The sequence below is a fragment of the Martes martes genome (genome assembly GCF_963455335.1).
Source record: "Martes martes genome assembly, chromosome: 4".
NCBI lineage: Eukaryota > Metazoa > Chordata > Mammalia > Carnivora > Mustelidae > Martes > Martes martes.
Window position 1 is genome coordinate 158,019,639 of NC_137891.1, and position 23,189 is coordinate 158,042,827.

General features: G+C 47.5%; 1 protein-coding gene and 1 pseudogene across 2 annotated transcripts in view; one reads left to right on the forward strand and one right to left on the reverse strand.

The window, feature by feature from the left end:
• SZT2 (SZT2 subunit of KICSTOR complex) overlaps positions 1-23,043 on the reverse strand; it is a 52,234-nt gene extending 29,191 nt beyond the window's left edge. The window contains 10 exon segments of the mRNA XM_080800538.1: positions 174-408; positions 808-978; positions 1,201-1,411; positions 4,403-4,509; positions 4,903-5,044; positions 5,801-5,932; positions 9,705-9,875; positions 10,164-10,337; positions 10,643-10,768; positions 23,003-23,043. Coding sequence (XP_080656664.1) covers positions 174-408; positions 808-978; positions 1,201-1,411; positions 4,403-4,509; positions 4,903-5,044; positions 5,801-5,932; positions 9,705-9,875; positions 10,164-10,337; positions 10,643-10,768; positions 23,003-23,029 — 1,496 coding nt within the window. The 5' untranslated portion in view covers positions 23,030-23,043.
• Positions 20,177-20,941, forward strand: LOC308340735 (small ribosomal subunit protein eS1-like; annotated as a pseudogene). The gene is made up of 2 exons: positions 20,177-20,337; positions 20,528-20,941. The product of its transcript is annotated as a small ribosomal subunit protein eS1-like (transcript).
• Positions 23,044-23,189: the final 146 nt, after the last annotated feature.

The window sequence follows — 23,189 nt, forward strand, 5'->3', positions numbered from 1 at the left end:
CCTGAGCTACCCCTGACTCCGGTGGGCACAGAGGAAGGGAGTCCCAGGGGGACGTGGGACTCTGGACGCAAGCCTGGGCCTCAAGGGCGCTCTCACCAGTTCCCAGTTTCACACCTCTGTCAACCCACACAACAAACGGGGCATTGCTCAGTGAGCGGTGGGACCTCACTCACCTCTGCAGCGTGTTCCAGAATCGTCGGATGACGTGGGTACGATACAGTGAGCGGATGGGTTGCCTTAGTGCACAGGACACATCATGCAGAATGTCATAGCCCCCTTCCATTGTCACTTCCACCCGTGTTCCTCGAGGGCCCTCAGGCTCCAGGGGCCACGGTGCCACGGCCACATACTCGATGCGCATGTTGTGTTTCCACAACAGCACCAGCTTCACCTCCAGCTGAGACCCTCCTTCAGGGGAAGCGGGAGGCTGGTTACAGGAAGAAGGCACAGCACTCCAGCCTGGGACTGAGCTCTATCCGAAACTCCCACCGGCCTCCTGCAACTCTAGCCTGGCAAAAGGTTCCAAGCATGCTTCCAGAGATTTCAGGCCTAGGGCCTGTCAACTGCCACGAACAGAAGTTTATAGGAGTGATGTGAAAACAGAGTTTGCTACACCACCCGCTGCTGACCCACCCCTGGCAGATGGCACCGGGAGGCTAAATGCTAAGAGAACAAGGCCCTGAAGGTGGCTCGGAACCCGCTTGTCTGCAATGACGAGCAGTATCTCATGGGTGACACCTAGGCGCCTTCTGCTTTGTCTGGCAGGTCTGAGACTTGTGTGACGGGGCAGGGCCTGGTGACCCTCACCTTTGGCCAGCGTGACCTCTCGGACACTGTAGCCCTCTCGGAGCCGTACAGACACTGTGCTGACCAAGTCAGCAGGCACCTCTTTCTCCGTGTGTTTCTTCCGGCGCAGGGCGAGGGCAGGGTTGCTGCTGGCTGAGACCAGGTGCTCATTAAACAGGCGGTGCTGAGAGCCTAGAAGACCAGCGAGGTTGGGGAGGGGTGGGCGGCTCTCTGTGAGCTGACAGAGAGATGGGCGGGGGAATGGGGGTGGCTATGCTGACATCCCAGGGGAGGGAACCGTGCCACAACAGTCAGCCCCAGCCCGAGCTCAGGGCCCCCGGGGACCTGCATCACCTCCGGGTCCATGATATACTTCCTGGCCCCCACCCCTGGCCCCCCCAGTCTGCCCCTCACCGCAATAATACTCAGGGTTCAGGGCTTCCCCACTGCGCAGGAAGGAGTAGAGGAGAAATGCCCGGTGGTAGACAGTCAGACCCGGGCTGCCTGGTTCTGGCTCCGGACAAGTGGACAGGTAAGAACCAAATGTGGCCATTGCGATAAACTTCATCAGTTCCACGTTGGGCACGTGGCCAAAACTGCAGTCATAAGAGTAAACTCCTCCCACCTAGAGAAAATGAGCAATTAGAGGCCTAGCTCCAAAAGTGGCACAGGAGAAAGAAGTACAAAAAGAGTGGAAGAGACTGAGCTGGTGACTGTGGTCCTCCCTGCTCCAAGGACCAGGACCACAGAGGAGGAAGTGGGCCAGTGTTCTCCCGGGACGGACCACTGCTCTGCAACTTTCCTCCCCTGAGCCCTTAACTGAAGCCACACCCTTCGGCGGAACATCAAATGCCAGACGGCACCACTCACTAAAGATTCTGAAAACTGGTTCACTGGCTTCCTATTACCATTGGAGAGACTTAGGCATTTCTAAAAAAAAGTGCTTCTCAAACCTTAGGGTATATACAAAACATCTGGGGGTTTTGTTAAAACGCAATAGGTCTGGGGTGGGCCTCAGATTTTCCATTTCTAATGAGCTCCCTGATGATGCCAGCGCTGCTGGTCCATGGACCATACTAAGCCTGTAGATCAGAGATCGGCCAACTACATATGACCTGTGGGCCAAATCTAGCACATCACCTGTTTTTTAAATAAAGTTTGGTTGGAACACAGCCATGCCCATTCATCTTATCTATGACTGCTTGGACACTACAAGAGCAAAGCTGAGTAGCTGTGACAACCATATGGCCAGTAAAGCTTAAAATATTTACTAGTTGGCCTTGACAGAAGATGGGGAAAGACCACCTTGAGATGTTTCACTCAATTCCTTGACTTCTCCATTCCTGAACCCTCACCTCCAGGAACTCTCTCTATTCTACTTGCCTGCCCACTGCCTACGCGCTGTCCCTTGGCTTCTCTTGGAACCATTTCATTTTTGCAATTTCAATTGCCACATCTTACCGATTACATACAACTATACCCCTTTGGATTCCTTCCATCCTCCTCCTCCTCCTGCTCTTTGACCTAATTAAGGCTGCCAGCCCTTGAACCTCCAAGTCTATCCCTAGCCCTCTTGACTTTGCTTTGACCTCCAAACCCCAGTGAGGAGCACAACCTTTCCATGGGATCCCAAATGGAGAAAGCTGTATGGCTGCCTAGGTTGGTGCCACCTGGGAACACGTGACACCGAGCCCAGCAAGTCCTTCAGGGCTGTCCTCAACAAGTTCTCCCCCATGCTCACCACCCCTCCTCACAGTACTCACCCCTACCTTTTCCTTCAGAGAGGGACTGGAGGCCCTTGGCCAAATTTATTCCCACCGTCACTTCTATCCTTCTAGTTTCAGAGGGAGAATGACTCCTCTCCACTCCCAAAGAGTCCCTTGATCTACTTCTTTGAGACAGTGTCCTCTTGTCAATGGAGAGACTTTACTCCCTCAGGCTTCCTTTTCTTTCCTTCATTTTCAAACTCAGCTTCCTCATGGGTTCTTAGAAACAAGCTGAGATCTAGCTTAGAAAACAAACGGACAGAACAAAGCCCCCGCCTCTTCCGCCCTGCCCTTTCCTCCAGCTTCCATTCTCTCCTGTCTCCACTCAACCCGAACAGCTACAGTCCTCCGGTCTGCTTGTCTCTGCTTCCTTCTCTCCCACCTCCTGCAATCACTTCCCTTGCCACCTTGTCACCGACATGACCTGAAAAGGATCGGCGACCTCTTCACCACCAAATCAAGAGGTGGCTTTTCATTCCTCCTTTGACCTGCTGTCCGCTGCATCTCACACTGCAGACTGCTCCTTTCTTCCCCAAACTCCGACTTCCCTGACATGAGAATCTCCCGGTTCTGGTCTGATTCCTTCCCTTCATTCTTTGCTAGGCCCCCTTCCTATGAAAGACCTCTCAACACTGGTATTCCCCAAGGTTCTTCAGGGTCCTCTTCTCTGCTCAATTACCATCTGCAGGCTGACAAATCCTCTCTCAACCAGTGCTGTCTCCCGAGTACCAGATCTGCATATCCAGTGCTAGCCTCTCTGAACAGGAGCCATCTACGACATAATTATGCACTCTGCTGGGCCCTTTACATGCATTGTCTCACCCGATGAGGGAGGCACTGCTATGATTTCCACTTACAAATGAATCCGGCCAAGAATCAAGTGAGGTGCCCAATGTCACACGGCTGGTACTTGGAGCCAGGATTCAGGCCAAGCATGCCAAACTCCAAAGGTGATGCCTTCATCTGCTATCCTGTAGACCCACAGGTGCCTCAAACTCGACATCCACAAGCCTGGTTTCATCATCTTGTCCTCACTCCACACCAGCTGCTTCTCTTCCTGCATGCCCTGCCAGCTACCCAGTCACCACCGACGGACAAATCTGGAGACATCCTTGACCTCTCCTTCTTACTCACCCCTCACACCCTGCTAATTTAAGTCACGTTAACTACCTCTTCATTTTCGCAATTCTATCCGCTTGTTTCTTACCCTTTATTCCCCTAATTTAAGCCCTGTTCCTCTCTCACCTTGAGCACCGCAATTAATAACCCCTGCCTCCACTCCTGCCTTCGTGCAGCAGCAAGAATGACCTTTATAAAACATAAGCCCAACTAGTGACTTTCCTTGTGCTTATCTGCAGCACCCACAGAATTATCCCAAAGCGTCTTAACACAGCAGAACCAGCTTTTCATGTTCCAGCCAATGCCTACCCAGCGGCCTTATTTCCCAGACCATTTTGCTTCCCACCCTCTGGCCCATCAATCCAAATTGGCTGTGGTTTGCTCAATATTCCTATTCTTTCCTTTGCTCAAGCTAGTTTGAGTCAGGTTTTCTGATCCTTACAATCAAAACAGTGATAACTAATTAATCTAACAGGGGAGATGAGGCTGGGTGTGACTGTCAGATTTCAAATTCAGCACTCTTTATCCTGTGACATGCTGTCTCCTCACATCCTCTCCCACCACTGCCACCTACCCTGCTCTAGACATGACACCTATTCTCCCCACTAACACACAGGCAACTACATTATTGGCTTTATGTGGGAAATCATCACCTGTAAGAAAGGAACCAGCCGTGTCCAACTTTGTGACATACCACACTTCCCTCTTCTCTTTTCTGAAAAAATCCTCACCTGCACAAAGGAACAAGCCACGGTGCCACTTCGAAGCTGGTTCAGCAACGTCTCACAGACAGCAACATCAGGGACACTGGTCACCCCATCTGTAATCACGATGATACCTGGAACAGGAAACAGCGGACAAACCTGGGGACGCTGACCAGACCAAAGTCGCAGGGGGGCATCCAACTGATGGGGCCCTAAAGACTTGGGTGCCCCCCAGCCGATGCATTTTATGATCTGCAAACACCCTTCCTTCTTCCCTTCCACCCTGCTTCTCCCTCCTGAATGCTGGATCCCAGTGTCCTAGGTGATGGCCTTGGAGCACAACTCCTTCCCACTAGGGTCCCTGATGGTTGTCAGAGCTGAGTACTCGAGAGAGACACCAATGCACACTGCCCTTCCTGAAACAAGGACACATCCTCTTCCCGGGGATGCACTGGTGCCTTGGAACCTCAATGTCCCCTTCTTATACCATCCTATTTCCCCAGCCCACCAGCGTTCCTTCTACTGACCTGCACTAGAGTTTGAGGGGAGCAACTGCAGTGCCAAGATGCCCTGACGAATCATACTGACCAGCCCAAGGTCAGCTGTCACCATGGAGACTCCCACCTTCCGGCCCAGGGCCTCCCCTGAGTCTGGGGACTGGTCCTCTGCCTGGCCCAAATTACAGAAAAGAAAGAATTGGACAGACGGCATTACTATCCCACCCACAGCCAAGCCAGAATTTACAGCCCAGCACCGGCCAGGCCAGACAAGCCCAATCCTGTGCAGACCCCAACCCCCCGCTCTGCAGCCAAGGCCTGACTGTGCTTGCTCCCCTGGAGTGTGCTCACATGCTGGCCCGCAGATGGTCAGGGAGTCCAGCATCGGCAGGAACACTGGATTGTCCAGGAGCACGGTTCCCCGCCTTTTGTCAAGGAGGCCCTTGACCCAGAGTTTCCCATCACTCTGATGAAATATTCTCTACATCAATCAAATTAAGTCTTCACAAAGGTAGGACTCAACTTCCTTGGCTACTTCTAGGATATCCAAAGGAATGAGCAAGTGTGTTCAAGTGAGTCCAAGCAGCTTTATTCCTAACTGTACAAAGTCCTAGGGAACTGAGCCCCCCACAATCACCTTGTCAGATCCAGCGGGGGAGGAGATCTAGGACTGAAAACACACCGGCAAATGGCTTTCACATTTTCCCCCAGCAAAGTCTGTGTCTTGGGCAGTGTATTTGAGCCCTTCTCCAGCAGGGAACCTGTTGTGTGCACTTGCCAGCAATCCTCTCCTTGGCTCCCTCTGCCTCCTAGCCCCTTTTCCTGCCCTCTCTTCCCTCTGTATTAGGGCCTGTCCCTCCCAGCTCCCTTCTGTCCCCTCAGAGCTCCTCTTTCTAGGGGGCCTCCAGCAGCCTTCTCTCATGCATACCTGACTCTGGGGGTCATACTGCAGCTGCAGCATGGTGGCCACCTTGTCCTCAAAGAGACAGAGCTGCTCGTACACCTGCTGCAGGAATGCCTCCCTCTGGGAAGGGTCCAAAAGGCAGCCCTGCACCAGCACCTGAGAAGCACAAGGGAAAGACAAGATGTGAGGGTCAGGGGGACACAGGAAAGTTCCCCTCTGGCCTGTTTATTTTCCATAGCTCCCACTAGGCGGTCCTGACTTTTCACCCAGGATCTCCAGTTGGCTAAATCCATAGCCAGTTCCTCTCTTATCAGATCATCTACTTCATCAGGGAATTGGGGCCATTCGTGACCTTAATCTGGGTTCACAATCTTCCTTTGCTTTCAGTCCCGCACTGGGTTTCCCCAAACTCCCACATGGGGGTGCCCTAAGATTTGCCATCTCAGGTCACCAGGCTGCCCCACCTCAGCCTGGCTAATAAGCCTTTCTCATTCTGACTCATACTTTTTTTATTCCTTTTTTTTCTCTTAAGATTTTATTTCTTTATTTGACAGAGAGAAGAGAGAGAGAGCGCAAGAGAGGGAACACAAGCAGAGGGAGTAGGAGAGGGAGAAGCAGGCTTCCCGCTGAGCAGGGAGCCCGACATGGGGCTTGATCCCAGGACCCTGGAATCATGACCTGAGCCAGAGGCAGACGCTTAACTGACTGAGCCTCCCAGGCACCCCTACTTTTTAAATTCTTGTTGATTTCTAAGCATGGCACACAGAGGCAGCTCTGGACCTTTTCTCTTTTAGTTTCAAAATAATCTTCGCAGTGAGTGCTGGTTCCCTTTATCCTCAGCAGGTAACTCTCACCCCTCTCTCCACGGAGAAAGGAAACCAGCCAACGGGAACTCTGGGCTTACTTTAACCCCAAGCGTGTACTACTCTCCAGAGCACTGGACATACTCACAATGTCTGCCCAATGTTTACATCTACCTGTTTTTATTGTTCTTCCAAGGCAAGAAAAGACTCCTCCTCCGCTTTTTTCCCCTTAAGCTAATCTCTCCAACTAATCTTGGACCTTTTGTCTAATACCTTCATTCTTTCTCCCTGGGGTTCCCTTCCTCCTCCTTCCAACATAAGTAAGTGCCCCCACCCTAGAAATTTCAAATAGGCCCAGAGGCCCCTGAGATCTCGCCTCTCCACCACCTTCTCACATGCGCACTACCCCCCTGCCCCTGCCCTCCTCCCTGCCTCTTCACTCCCTACTCGGGGCTGGGGAAGTGGGTGGTCACAGCCGGAAGAGGGGAGAAGGGGGTTCTGTATATCCACTGTAGGCCTGACCATGAGAAGAAAAACAGAATCAGGAGAATAGGAGGAACTGGGGCTCTAAGGTGGGAGATGTTCACAGCGGTACTGTTTATAGGAATGAAAAGTGGGTCAACCCAGAGTCCAACAAAAGGGTTTGGCTAAATGCGGAATAATAAAATGTGATAAAATATCAAGCTGGGCAACAATCAAAAATCGTATTTTCAAAGAATACGTACTGCCAAGGGAAAAGGCCCAGATTATACATTACAAAAGCAGGATGTCAGACTGTGCGAATGCCCTGATGTTTCTCCTCTCTTCGGACTGGAGGGGTGGTAGTGAGGGAGGATAAACAAGAACTCAAAGCCAAGAAGGAAATTCCATCATAGTACTTAGTTCTGAGTGGTGTCTTATGGAAGAGTTCTGTTTTTCTTTGCATTTTATGTATTTTTCAAATTTCCTTCAAGGGACATCCATTATTCTTGTGATCTTTTGTTTTGTTGTCTGGAACAGCAGGATACATCTTGGGGAGCTTTAGAGACCGGGTGGGGGAAGGAAGCTAGCCTGTGGCTGACCCTGGGGTGGGGTGGGGGTGGGGTGGTAACCTGAGTAAGCCTCCTCCTTCTCCACAGCTGCTGCCCTGGTTCAGGGCCTGCCTCTTTTCTGGGGCTGTAATCACCTTCTGCCCACTCTCCCCAGTACAGAATCTGTCCTCCGATCCATCTTCCCCATGGACAAATCTGAGCCCGCTACTGTCCACTTAAAAACCTTCCATTTTTAATAGTTTTAAGAACAGGGAATAGTTTTAATAGCTAACATTTTTGTATGTTTTCTGTGTGGCAGGCACTGTTCTAAGTGCTTGATATATATGAACTCAGTCACCATATGATATTGGTCCTGTTAGAAAAGACACAGATGTGTAGAAAGGATAAGTATTGCATAAGGGCCTGCAGCCAGCAAGCAAATACACGGGTGTGTGAACCTGGTTCAGCGCTTGTCATCACCATGCTAAACTCTTCTATAGAATAAAGGACAAGTTCTTAGCTATGACATTCAAAGCCTCTCATGATACAGGGCTCGATCCCAGGACCCTGGGATCATGACCTGGGCCAAAGGCAGAGGCTTTAACCCATTGAGCCACCCAGGCGCCCCTCTTTTATTTTAAAGATTTTATTTTTAAGTAATCTCTATACCCAACGTAGAGCTTGAGCTCAGAACCCTGAGATCAAGAGTTGCACACTCCACTGACTGAGCCAGTGGTGTCCCTCCACTTATCTCTCTCGTCTCCTCTTTCCTACTACTCCAACTCCCACATTCAATGTTACTGTGTCTAGCAGAATTACAAAATTACTGTGTCAAGGGACACCTGTGATTGGAAGCACCATTTCATAGCTCTGTGGCTTTGTTCTTGGGCCCCTCTGTCTAGAAAGCCCATTTCCCCTTCTTTGAAGGGTTCACCTCAAACCTTCCTTCAAGCCTCAGTTCAAATGCCTCTTTGTGCAAAAGTCTTTCTGTTGCAGCCCCAAGCTTGGCTGGGTGCTCCTTCTTGGTGCTCCCACAGCACCTGAGTCATTACTTATCAGTGTCCTTATCACATTCAACTGGAGTCACCTCCTTCAATATCCATCTCCCCCCCTCCCCCAATTCTCAACTCCTCCCATCAGGACAGGGACAGTGTCTGATTCATCTGTGACTCCAGGACGTAGCCCAGGTCTTGCATAGATTGGGCTTCACTTCGGTAAGCACCTGCCAAAATGAACCGAGCATTGAGCGATTACCTAACACCTGTGCCTTCCCTGTCCTGGCTATCAGTGCCTGCGAAGCCCAGCCTCTGCCTGGCGACACAGCCTACAACCAACAGTCCTCTAACAGCTGTACTAGGAGAGCACCTTAAACCACAGCTGGGATCCAGACATGTGCCAACTGCCCTGTAGATTTCAGACCCTCAGGTGCCAGTTGGACAGCTAAGGTGACAACATGGCCATCAGGGAGTTTCAGGGGAAGCCCCTACCCATGAGTTGAGGGTGGTTAAGAACAGATGAGGGAAAATTGGGCCACTGCTTATCTAAGCCCCAAATAGAATATTCCAGTAACAGACTTGGCCATTGTCCAAAAGGAGTGTCTTGTGCTGGCCTGCTTGGGTGGTGGATAAGCCCTGTCATTATCTACGTGGTCAGTAGAACATGCAGCAGTTCACAGGGTCCTCACAGAAAATGACCCTCCTCTGTCCTTGGGAGAAGTGATGTTTCTGGGTTATTGGTTATATTTCAAAATCATAAAATTATTCTAAAGATCGTCTCCCACAGGTAGTGCCAGGTGTCAGGGTACAAGGAAACCTTCCAATCAAACTAGGAGGGTGGTGGTAAAGGCAAAAAACAGACATCCAGGGGCCAGAACTACAGACTTACAGAAGGAGCGAGGGAGGTATGTGTCTCATCAAGGCCACCTGACCTAAAGCTCACGAGAAGGCTCCCGTGGAGCAGAGGAACAGATTCTTCTTACGAGGACAGAGACTCAGAGACGACTAGTAAAGTGGTTCAAGAAACTGGCGGAGCTGGGGACTCTGGGCGCAAGGACTTGGTCAGCAGACTCCCAGAAGTGAGGTCTGAGGGCACAGAATTGGGGAAGAGATGCGGTACCTGGTGGGCCTGCAGGCCAATGATCGAGGAGTAGGCCTGGATGGTTATATAGATCTCAGGCTGGAAGTCGATGCAAGATCCGGGTACGCGGAAGGGTCGAAGCAGCCCGCCTAGGCAGCGGGAGAGGGCATGGAAAACTTCATCAAATAAGATCTCTCCTGTGGAATCATCCTGAGGGCAATGCAGAGAAAGATCTCTCAGGTGTGACCATAAGCAGCCCTGAGCAGAGGGCAGAAACGAGCAACTTCCACGAGAATTCTTTCCTGAAAGTTGATCACACCCCCAAATACGGTGCCATGGACGGAAGGGGATCTGTCTTTCAATGCTCACCATTTAAAAGCCTGTCTCCTTCCTCCAATGGTAGGCTGGGATCCCTTCTCACTTCTCTCAGGCCTCTCCCTCTCTCTCTCACCCCCTACTCCCTCCTTTCCCCCCACTTTCCTCCCCCCAACCCCTTACCACAATGCCAGTAGATGGGCTAAGGTCGAGCTCAATGACAAATCGATACTGCCAAGCGAGGAAGGTGACCCGGGTGGAAGGTACAAGGAGGAATGGCCTTGGAACCACTGGTTCATCTGGCTGCCACCCAGGGGGCAGGACACTGAGGACTTCCAACTCCTGCTCAGACTGGAGCTGACAATCAGGACAGAGAGAAAAGAAAAGGGTCCGGGAAGAGTCACCCCTTTATTTCCAGGACCTGAACTTCTATATCCAAAAATGGCAAACCATTAGCTCCACCTCCCGCAACCCAAGCATATATTCTCCTTGTCTGGAAAATTCAACATTTCCCCTGTGGAATCATCCTGTGGGCAAAGTCACTTGCCCATCCTAGAATCGGACCCCTTGGAGTTAATCTCCCCTCCGGTTTCTAGGACCCTCTGAAAAGAGCAGATCCTTTTGAGCCAGCCCCTCACAGCCTCTACGTTTCTGGGCCTCACCAGCATCTCCTGGGGTGTGGCCTGCACCGTCTGATGCAAGTGATTGAGGAACCAAGCCAGGCGGACATTTCGGGAGATTCGATAATCCTTTTTCATCAACAGGAACACCTGCCCAGCTTCTTCTACCTGGAGACAAAGAGACATTTAAAAATCTGTAACAGTTCACTGAGTTCCTAGTATCCACAGATCACCTCACAAGAAACTTGTCCAAGGAGTTCACAATATGTGAGAGGCAAAGCCGCAGAGGTGAAAAGTTAACTCCCACCTCCGTGCAAGGTTTTCCCAAGGACTCGAGTCTCTGCTCCCACTCCCCCTATGTGGACTTCTAGGTTGATGAAGTAACGTTTTCAAGTTATTGAACATTTAGGGGTTTCTCCTATAAGCCAAGAGCTCGTTGAGGGCAGGGACTCCGTCTTGCCCTATTTTTTCGTCCCTCCGCATGGCAAATTGCTTACGACAGAGCAGATACTCAATGATGCCAGATGCCTCCTCCTACGAAGCCTTGACTAGAGCAGCCACTAAGGGACTCTTCACTGGGTGACAAGCCAGCCTGCCAAGTGCCTCAAGATTCAACTTCTTCAGGTCACAACCCACACTCTTCCCGCCCTCCACACCTTTTAATGGTCAGCACTCTAGATCCTTCCCACCACTGCCTCACAGTCATCGATGCAACTGTGTCCTGCCAAGCACCAGCTGCCTTATCCCTGTCCTTGCCTTTCCACACACAAGCCCTGCCAAATCCTGACTCAGGATGGATTTGCCATTCTCTCTTATCCACACAAATACCACGCCAGTTGCACTTTGACACGAAGAAACTTGTCACTTTGCCTTGCCACCTCTGGGAGGCTTGTACCCATCCTTTTACCTCTCCCTGGTGAGCAACCTCTTCTGTTCCCCCTAGAACGTTTCCTGCTCTCTCAACCCCTTGGGTCCTAGCAGATAAACTCACCTACTGTCTCGGGCAGAAAACAAGGGTCTGCTGGTCTGAACTCCCCCAAAGTTTCTTCCTGAGCAAGGTTTATCTGAAATTCCTTTAGTCCCTTACCCTAGCCTCTGATGAAAAGATTACTGTCCTCCCAGTTTAGACAAATTGCAAATTGCTCATCCTGGGTCCTTGGCAGGGGAGGGGGAGATGCCAGGCTGCCAGGACTGAAGAGAGTGGTAGAAGAGAAATGAGCAGAAGCCAGTGACTGCCTGTTAAGAAATGTGGTATGGAAAGGAAGGGAAGGTTTTTATTTTCTTCCCCTAAATGGGGTAATGGGGAGAAGAAATAGAAAAAGCCCTGGAAAAACACTAAGGAAGGGTGCCTGGGGGCAGAGAGGAGCACGGAGAGCAGAGATTCGAGGACTAAAGACGAAAAAAGCCTTTCTTCTCCAGGACAGAAGGCATGTAGCAAAAGATGCAGAAACAGCCTCCGGGAAGTGGCATGGGTGAGAGCAGAAGGCAAGAGGGAAGGCACTCCCATTCCTTGAGTACCTGTAACATATCTGATGGCCCCCTGGAGAAGCTAAGTGCAAGAACTTCAGACTCAGACAGCCTGGCATAAATCCCAATTTGGCCTCTTAGTTGCCTGTGAGGTTGGGGAAAGGGTAATTAACCTCCCCAAGCCTCAGTGCCGGCATACATAAAATGGATCTAATCCTAATACGGATCTAGTGTTGTTAAGTGGGTTAAGTGAAATCAGGTACATGAAGTGCTCAGCACTGTGCCTCACACTTAGAAAAAATATGATAAAAATGAACTATTACAGGGGCGCCTGGGTGGCTCAGTCGTTAAGCATCTGCCTTCAGCTCAGGTCATGATCCCAGGGCCCTGGGATGGAGCCCCACATCAGGCTCCCTGTTTGGTGGGAAGCCTTCTTCTCCCTCTCCCACTCCCCCTGCTTGTGTTCCCTCTCTGGGCTTCCAGCTCAGCAGGGAACCTGCTTCTCCCTCTTCACTCCCCCTGCTTGTGTTCCCTCTCTCTCTCTCTCTCTCTCTCTGTCAAATAAAATAAAATAAAATAAAATAAAATAAAATAAAATAAAATAAAATAAATTAACTACTACAGGTTATTACCAGGCACAACACAAGGCTCTTCACACAAGTATGCTCATTCAGTTGGCACATAAAACATTAATAGAAAAAAACTTGTCCAAAAAAGTGAAATGATTTAACACAATTAGTAGGAAGAGGATCAGAAATCAAACTCAGTCCTCATGAACCATAATGCCCAATGACTGAGCATGACAAATGGATAAAACTGGGGAAAGAGCAGGAAAGATTAGGGGTGCCTGGATGGATCGGTTTGTTGAGCGTGTGCCTTCAGTTCAGGTCATGCTCTCGGGGTACTGGGATCGAGCGCCGTATTTTGGGCTCCCTGCTCAGCGGGGAGTCTGCTTCTCCCTCTCCCCCCATCCCATCCTCTCTTTCTTGCTCTCAAAGTCTTTTTTATTTTTTTAAAGGTTTTACTTATTTATTTGACAGAGATCACAAGTAGGCAGAGAAGCAGGCAGAGAGAGAGGAGGAAGCAGGCTCCCTGCCAAGCAGAGAGCCCGATGTGGGGCTCGATCCCAGGACCCTGGGATCATGACCTGAGCCAAAGGCATTGGCTTTAACCCACTGAGTCACCTAGGCATCCCTCAAAGTCTTTTTTAAAAAGGATTTTATTTATTTATTTGTCAGAGAGAGAGAGGGCACAAGCAGGGGGAGTGGCAGGCAGAGTCAGAAGCAGGCTCCCCACTGAGCAAGGAGCCCAGTGTGGAACTCAGTCCTAGGACCCTTGGATCATGACATGAGCCGAAAAGTAGATACTTACTGACCGAGCCACCCAGGTACCCCTAAAATATTAAAAAAAAAAAAAAAACAAAGGAACGTGATGGGTCTCTACAGGCAGAAAGGATGCTCTGGCATAATTAGAAAGATAAAAAAAAAATTAAAACATCAATATGATGTAATTCAATATTATAGGGCAAACTACTGAACTTTGTTTTTTTTTTTAGCAGAGCAGTAATGTTATATCTGCATTAAAAAAAAATTCCCTCTGGCTACCATATGATTCGGAAAGATCCCCTAATGACCAGGGGAGATGACAGTGGCCTAGACCAGAGCTACTCAAAGTAGCCATTCTATAAACTGAGACTGGTCCCCCATGAGACAGCAGCTGTGCCAGAATGTAAAGCCAGCAATGCCTTTCATTGAGAAAGCCTGGTTTTATATACACACACATACACACACACACACACACTCAGCTGAACTAACTTTCAAGACAACTGAGCTTAGCTGACATTTTAAGGAATCTTTGAAACAAGACAAAAATTGGTGATTAATTGGAAAGTAACAAAAAGGTGTCAAGGACAGCCAAGATAGCTCTGGAAACCAGTAAGCTGCGGAATGATTCCCAAGTTAACTAGAAAAATCAAATATAGGTATTTACCATCACTTCTAACCACCATTCCCCACCAAAGGTCCTGTCAGATTGTATACCCTCATTGCCAAGATGCTAGAAACGGAAAAGGGATTTATTGGCAAAGAAGAAAAATGTAGCAGTTACCTGTCCTCTGCCTGGCCCTTGGTTTCAGGGTAGGATGCTCTCATAAACTAGTCAAGCTCTCTTTCAGGACTGGCTGAGCTGGTGTGGGTGTGAGATGGGTGCCCACTCTTGTCTAACTGCTGATGCTGGATCTGGGCCAAGGTTATCTAGAAAAGGATGGTCTGGGGCTCAGAGTGTTATCAGAATAGGAAGGATACCCAAATTCAGCAGTCCTGTTTATCACTCTATCCTCAAAGCCTACAGCAGTGCCTAGCACATCAGATGCTCCATATGATTTTGCTCAATAAGTGAATTCACCATATGTCCTAAGCCAAGCACAAGGTTGATGTTTAAAACTAATAATCAGCAGAAGCCTGGGTGGCTCAGTTGGTTAAGTGTCCAACTTTTTTTTTTTTTTTAAGAGATTTTATTTATTTGACAGAGAGATAGAGAGTACAAGTAGGCAGAGTGGCAGACAGAAGAAGAGGGAGAAGCAGGCTCTCCGCCAAGCAGAGAGCCCGATGCAGGGCTCCACCCCAGAACCCTGGGATCGTGACCTGAGCCGAAGGCAGCGGCTTAATCGACTAAGCCACAGGCGCCCCTAAGTGTCCAACTCTTGATCTCAGCTCAGGTCTTGACCTCAGGGTTGTGAGTTCAAGCCCCATGTTGGGCTCCACACTGGGCATGGCGCCTACTTAAAAAAAAAAAAAAAATTAAAACTAATACTCAGCACAACTCTTCTCAAGGTGAGATAATCTTAACACTAATCTCGGTACTATTTTCCTCTTGTTCTTCTTTGGTAGTTAGTAAAGACTTTTTTTTTTCCTTTCCAAAGAAAGAAACGAGGAAATGCAAGGAAACACCAAAAGGAGTTTGGGTCCCATCTGAGCTGGGTTAAACAGGGGAGAACACATGTCCGTGGGTCAGCACCATAAGAACAACCAGGAATACTTGCTCACTCCATCTTCTAGCACTAAAATATTGGAGATTCTGGTTTTAATGAATGGATCTTTCTATGATTCCCTACACTAAGTTAGGTATTTCTATCAGGCATTCAGGAGGCAGTCTGTAACTCTTTACAGCACCCACCAGTTTATAATGAAGTATTTGTGTATTTCGTAATGTCTATTTCCCCTAAAAGCCTGAAAGCTCCAGGGAGGTAGAAATTGTGTCTATATATTGTTCTTTGCTGTATCCCGAGCAACTAGCACAGTGCCAAGACACACTAGGTGCTCAAATATTTGTTGAATGAATGTATAAATGAAGGAAATTGCTCTCACAAGCTTTATTTATTTTCTTCCCTGTGTCAAGTTATGTTCTGAATTTCTTACCAGTGATTTCTAATTTTTCACTGTTATCAGTGAAAATACCTGCTCTTTGTTGTCCAAGAGTTCCCATCCTTCCTCATCTACTTTATGGAAAAACTAGCCTATTTTATTGTTCAGGTTTTTCCTTTGCTTCCACGAAAGTTGTTTTTACCAGGTTTTCACTAATATGTGCTTTTTAAATATTCTCTCTCGTTTTTTTAACTGTTCTTGGAATCTGGGGAGGGGATGCTGGTGTGGGCTCCAATGTGTGCTTTGACAGCTGAGCCTCTGGGCTTGAGTTTTAGTTTCCTCCTCTATAAAGTATGATCACCTACCCCAACAGCATGTAAAAGGATAAATGCGCATACTAGCATAACAAGTAATAACAAATAATTCACCGAAAAGGTGCTTCTCTAAGTCTGAAAGGAGTCCCACACAGCCATTCACCAGCTTTTTTTGCTCTTCTCCAGTTACGTGGCATAGCTGGGTGTTTCCTTATACTGAGCCAAAATGTCTTCTTGATATCATCTTTTTTTTTTTTTTTAAATTTATTTATTTGTTAGAGAGAGAGCGCGAGGGAGCACAGACAGACAGAGTGGCAGGCAGAGGCAGAGGGAGAAGCAGGCTCCCCGCCGAGCAAGGAGCCCGATGTGGGACTCGATCCCAGGACGCTGAGATCATGACCTGAGCCGAAGGCAGCCGCTTAACCAACTGAGCCACCCAGGCGTCCCTCTTCTTGATATCATCTTAACCCATCCTTGAGATCTGTTCTCTTGAAAACATCTAAACCACTTTTGGTTAAGGAGACTCTATCAAACATCTGAGGGCAGGCCCAAGTCTCTGCCTCTCCATAGTAAGCATCTCCCAAATTCTTTAGATAGATCTCAAATTCTTTAGATAGATCGGCGTGGTCTCCAGTTTCTTCACTATTTTATATCTTTGATGATATGCCTAGGAACACTGGCCGGTCTCTTTTTCAACTTAAAATGTAGGGGCCAGAATGGAACACAATACCTAGGTGTGGCCACAGATTCAGTCTCCTAAGCTCTGTTTGGAAGCTTCACCATCCTGTTGGCGCAGGGAACCTTCATGACTTTCTCACTTGTGTTGCTGTTAAGACGCACCCTCCATTCTGTCCTCATGCAGGTTTTTTCGACACGTACAATTATTCAATTAGTCCTGTTACATTGGATAAATTCAGTCTATTACTATATTGTGAGGCTCAAAGTGCTGTTTTGCCCTCTAGCAAATCTCTTTCTAGCTTAATGTCCCTGCTAATTTCATCACGATGCCATCAAAAACTCAACCTGGTCCAAAGAGGACAAAGACAAGATGAGTGTGCATTCATTCATTGGTCAACAAATTGATGGGAGAGCCAGCTACATGCCAGCACCGGGCTAGGTCCTAAGGATACCATGGAAAGCAAAAGTTGGCATTCTCTGCTCTCACAAAATTCACCCTATAATAAAGAAAAAAAAAAAAACCCTAATCATGTAACCATTCTACTTACTGTATTATTACAAACTGAGTAAGTGCACCAATGGAGAAGAATGTGGTTCTATGGCAGCATATAACAAAGTAACTTGACCCAGGCTAGATCTTAGGAGAAAGTGACACTGAGGGTTGAGTAGGGTTTGCTAGGTGAGGAGAAAGGGGCGATAAACCAGATGGAGGTCACACTGGGGGGCTGTGGTATTAGAAATGTTCTTTAGATTAGTAGTAGTTAGTAGGCTGCTTAATTCCACCACTGTATTGCTTCAATTTCTCCACCTTGTCTTGAAAGTTATTTTGAACTATGGACTGACTGCTCAAGGCCAAGCTGAAGCCTACCTAGGTCATCAACTAGTTCTTACAGAATCCACCTCTTGAAACCAGGGACGGTTGTTCAATGTGAGCTTTTTCACAACATTCTCCCTCATCCACGATCCTTCAAAGTCAACAGCTATGTGTTCAAACCATCATCTTGAAGAGTTCCTCATATTCAAGATATAACTGATCAGAACCAGAAAAATAAAGAATTAATCCAAACAGCTAAAACAGTAGTTTTCAAAGTGTGATCCAAGGACCAGGTGCATTAGAATGGCCTGAAGTGCTTATTAAAATGCAGATTTCTGGGGGCGCCTGGGTGGCTCTGTGGGTTAAAGCCTCTGCCTTTGGCTCAGGTCATGATCCCAGGGTCCTGGGATGGATCCTTGCATCAGGGAGGCTGTTTCCTCCTCTCTCTCTCTCTTTGCCTGCCTCTCTGCCTACTTGAGATCTCTGTCTGTCAAATAAATAAAATCTTAAAAAAAAAAAAAAAAAAGCAGATTTCTGGGCATGACCCAGACCAACTGAATTTGAGTTGACAGGACTCAGGAACCTAAATTTAACAAGCTTCCCCAAGGGATTCTTCCACTTTAATGTCTGACAATCTCTGAAATGGTTGTGTTCTCCCAGCATCCACACTCACACGGAGCTTCAGTTCCCTGATATTTAATCCCCAAGTCTCATGTGCATTACTCTTGGAGTAGTCTGGCAAAGACACAACAGGGTTCCGGAGTCAGAGACCTGGATTCAAATCTGGTTCTACTACTTGCTATCTATGTGAGCTTGGACAAGTTACTTAATTTTTCCAGGCCTCAGTTTCTTCATTGATAACATGTAGGTGAGAATGTCTACTTCATACGGATGTTGTTGCTATTAAACATGAGAATCCAAACAATGATAGAAGAAGCCTAGCATTCTTTGGAACACTTATTGAGGCCTACATACCATGTCTAACAAGATGAATAACACATTATTAGGCACTGTGCTGCATACCACGTATACCAGGATGAAGGAAACATCGCCTGCCTCAATTTGTTGGTTCTGTTTGTTCTTTGCACCTGCCCCTTTGTGGTTAGGGTATAAATAATCTTAGAAGACTTTTCCAACCCTAATGCTATTCTCTGTTAACAGAATCCCATGAAATAATTTCAATACTTTCCCCCCTTGAACTGCCTGAAGGCTCCTAACTACTGTGTACACGCCAAAGTCCGGAACCTCTAGCACAGGCTCAGCCTCACTCCTTTTCTCATCTCTCCCCAATCTCCCACAGAGTTAGAGCACCTAGGATCTTTTAAACACTGGTTCTGCTACTGCTTATTAGTGTAAGGCCTTGGTGGTGAAGTTACTTAAACTCTTTGTGCCTTAGTTTCCTCATCTGTGACACTGGGAAAATAATAATGCCTATGTCATGGAGATTCTACAAGGATTAGGTGATACTTGGTAAGCCCTCCTGAAGTGTTAGCTATTCTCGGTGTTAGCTATTCTCCCTGTCCCATTGCACCCACATTAGCAGCTGCTTCTCCTGTTCTCTAAAGGCTCTAGATCCTTCTCACCCCAGGATTTTCACTATTGCCTCTGCTCACGGCCAACTTTTACTCATTCTTCAGACTGAAATGTCATTTCTCTGAAAAGGCATCCCAACTCACCTCTCCCCTCATACTTCTTAAGAGAGTCGGTTAAGAACTCCTTTCAAACACTCATTCACTCTGTAGTTTTCCTTTACAGCCCTCATTATAAGTCAACGTTTGTTTACTCCATTAAAACAGGGGACATGTCTGTCTTACACTGCTTGGCATCCACCCTGATACTTAGCACAATTCTGAGTCCATAGTAGCACTCATAAAGTATTTTCAGTATTTGATGAATGAATGACTTCTTAAATCTGACTATGCCCAATTTTTTTTTTTCTCTTAGGATTGCAACAACCTCTAAAAGTCACTATTCTGCCTAGGGGCAGACCTCTTCACTCCCCTGACTCTCTGAGATAAAATTTTCAGAAATGCAAATCAAGAACTTAACACATAGCTTAACTTTGGGCTGAATGAGACTTCCACCAGTATGTGTCTTCACTCCAAGTTACTACAGATCTGCACTGATCAATACAGTAGCCACTACCAAATGGGGCTACTGAGTAAAATGTGGCTACTCCAATGGTCCAAAATGAGATGTACTGCTAAGTGTAAAACACATCCTGGATTTTTAAAAATTTGGTACAAAAAAGAATGATACCTTTTGGCTCCCTGAGCAGTGCAAGGGTGGTCAGCAAGAACAAGCACTTACAAAAGGCGGCAAAAAGGGAGCCAAGAAAGGGAGCTAAGAAATATTGGTATAATGTGAAAGCACCGGCTATGTTCAATTTAAGAAGTATTGGGGGGGCGCCTGGGTGGCTCAGTGGGTTAAGCCTCTGCCTTGAGCTCAGGTCATGATCCCAGGGTCCTGGGATCGAGCCCTGCATCGGGCTCTCTGCTCAGCAGGGAGCCTGCTTCCCCCTCTCTCTCTGCTTGCCTCTCTGCCTACTTGTGATTTCTGTCAAATAAATAAATAAAATCTTAAAAGAAAAAAAAAGAAATATTGGGAAAACATTAGTCTCAAGAACTCAAGGAACCAAAATTGTATCTGATGGCCTCAGGGGTCGTGTTTTTCAAGTGAGACTTGCTGATTTGCAGAATGAAGCTGCATTTAGAAAATTCAAGCTAAGGGCACCTGGGTGGCTCAGTGGGTTAAAGCCTCTGCCTTCAGCTCAGGTCATGGTCCCAGGGTCCTGGGATCGAGCCCCGCATCGGGCTCTCTGCTTGGCAGGGAGCCTGTTTCCTCCTCTCTCTCTGCCTGCCTCTCTGCCTACTTGTGATCTTTGTCTGTCAAATAAATAAATAAATAAAATCTTAAAAAAAAGAGAGAGAGAGAGAGAAGAAAATTCAAGCTAATTACTGAGGATGTTCAGGGCAAAAACTGCCTGACTAATATCCATGGCCTGGCTCTTACCCGTGACAAAGTGTGCTCCATGGTCAAAAAATGCCAGACCATGACTGAAGCTCATGTTGATGTCAAGACTACTGATGGGGGGGCGCCTGGGTGGCTCAGTGGGTTAAAGCCTCTGCCTTCGGCTTGGGTCGTGATCCCGGGGTCCTGGGATAGAGCCCCACATCGGGCTCTCTGCTGGGTGGGGAGCATGCTTCCCCCTCTCTCTGCCTGCCTCTCTGCCTACTTGTGATCTCTGTCTGTCAAATAAATAAAATCTTAAAAAAAAAAAAAAGACTACTAGTTTTTTGCTTTGTCTGTTTTGTGTTGGTTTTACTAAAAAACGCAATAATCAGATTCGGAAGACCTCTTATGCTCAGCACCAAAGGTCCGCCAAATTCGGAAAAAGATGATGGAGATTATGACCCGAGAGATTCAGACAAATGACTTGAAAGAAGTGGTCAATAAATTGATTCCATACAGCATTGGAAAAGATACAGAAAAAGCTTGTCAGTCTATTTATCCACTCTATGATGTCTTCGTTAGAAAAGTAAAAATGCTGAAGAAGCCCAAGTTTGAACTGGGAAAGCTCATGGAGATTCATGGTGAAGGTAGTAGTTCCGGAAAAGCTACTGGGGATGAGACCGGTACTAAAGCTGAACGAGCTGATGGATATGAGCCACCAGTCCAAAAATCTGTTTATAATTCAGACATTTAATGGTGACAAATAAAAAATCTTATTTGTGATGTTTAAAAAAAAAAGAATGATAAATATCTCATAATTTTTAATATCTATCACATGATAAAATGGTAATATTTTGCAAATGTAAAGTTAAATAAAACACATTACTAGAATTGATTTCATTTGTTTTCTTATTCTTTTAAACGTGGCTACTAAAAATTTACATATATGGCTTCCATTAGATTTCTACTGGACAGTGCTATTTTATTTTTTTTTAAAGAATTATTTACTTATTGGGGGAAGGGACAGAGAGGGAGAGAAAGAACCTCAAGCAGGCTCCCTGCTAAATGCGGAGCATGACCTGGGGCTGATCTCATGACCCTGACATCATGATCTCACAACCCTGACATCAGGACATGCGCTGAAATCAGATGCCAGATGCTTAACCGACAGAGCCACCCAGGTGCCCTGGACAATGCTGTTTCACATTATCTGCCTAAAAAGTATGTTGTATTTCACTATAACATCCTCCCATTTCCTCTCATCTTAATCCTTAAGATGTACTTCAAATTCTTTCAGTCTTTTTCAACATTGATATTTCCGAAGCATGGGCTATTCCACCATTCCCTGTGGAACATATCTGATTCCTTTATTTTTTTTCTGAAGATTTATTTATTTATTTGAGAGGTGAAGGGGAAGGGGGAGAGAGAATCTCAAGCAGACTCCCTTCCCAACATGGGTCTCGATCTCATGACCCCGAGATCATGACCCGGGCTGAATGCGAGAGCTCAACTCACTGAGCCACCCAGGCGCCCCATCTGATTCTTTTAAACAGCACAAGGTTTCCTACTTAAACTTGGGTCTCAACACATCAAATCCCAACAAACTGGAGATTTACCATCCTGTGGCTACAGTATTATTATACTATAATCACGATGGTTAAAAACGTAAGATCTGGAGCCCGGCCACCTGATTGAGAGTCCTGGCTCTACTACTTACTAGCTGTGTAACCATGTGACTCTGGTGAGCTGTGCGCTTCAATTTCCCCAACCGAAAGATGGAGATGATGAAAGTGTCTAGGGATGAGAGCACTAATTGATATTGGTGAAGTGCAGTGGTTGGTGCCCAGCACGCAGTAAGCATTCGCTACATAATGACTACTATTTATGTCATTATACACATCCTTCGCCCTTCCCACCTACTCATATACTCTCTTAGAACACTGGGCACCTCTTCTAGTGATGTTCTTCTTTCCAAATCTGATAGGTTTTATGCTCAGATCTTTTAGCTTCAAAACTCTGCCACTCCCCCGCTGAGTAGCACTTGGGTAAGGTACTTAACCTCCTTCACTTTTCAGTTTCCTTATCTGTAAATGAGAAAGGATACTGCCACCTTCCCTTCCTTGCACAAGTTTGAATAACATCATGTGGGTATAAGTTCCTTGCATTAGCACCTGATGGATGCCTCATATACATTTTCTGGTTTAATACATCAGGTCCTCATAACACACCATAAAACAGGTATTCTATGAAGAAGAAAACAGGATAGTCAAGACTTGCCCAAAGTTGCACAGATAGCTAAATAGCAGAGCCAGTATCGGGACGAGGTATCACTCTGAGTCAAATGTTTTTTCACGAAACCAAAGCTGCTCCCTAAGTCCACAAGCGCTACAACTAAATTAATTCATGCTGTTTATGGCATTCCAATGTTTGGAGAAATGCATAAACCAGCAAAGTAGGTCTAGTGCCGTTTTGCCCATGGAAACTGCAGCAGAAAATCAAACCACAGGTTTTGCTAATATATTATTAAAACCGAAGAATCCGAGAGCTCTAGAGTCGGCGACGTATGTGAAATTTTAATAAACAAAAAGCTATGGGTTTTTGCTCTAGCAACCCCCCCTTTCCCCCACGGAGAAAACTGAGGGTCGCGGGGCGAAGGTTCAATTGTCGGGCCTTCCGGGCTGGGCCCATCTCTGCCCAGACAACTAGACCCGGCCGCCCCCAGGCCCAGAGGAGGCCGCCGCCGCGCCGGGCTGCCGGACCCTCCCCCTCGGGGCTCGGGGCCCAGCGCCCAGCGTTGCGCCCGCCCGCCCCTCACCTCCGGCTCCGGGCGCTCCGAGGCCATCACACAGCCCTCCCCCGCCGGCCCGGGCCAGAGAAGATGCTCCACTGGTGACCCCTGACCCGGCTACTGGAGACTCGCAGGAGCCGGAAGTAAGTGGGAGGGCCGAGCTCTGAACTTTCTGATTGGGGGACGAAGCCCTCTCAGAGTGGCTCGCTGACTT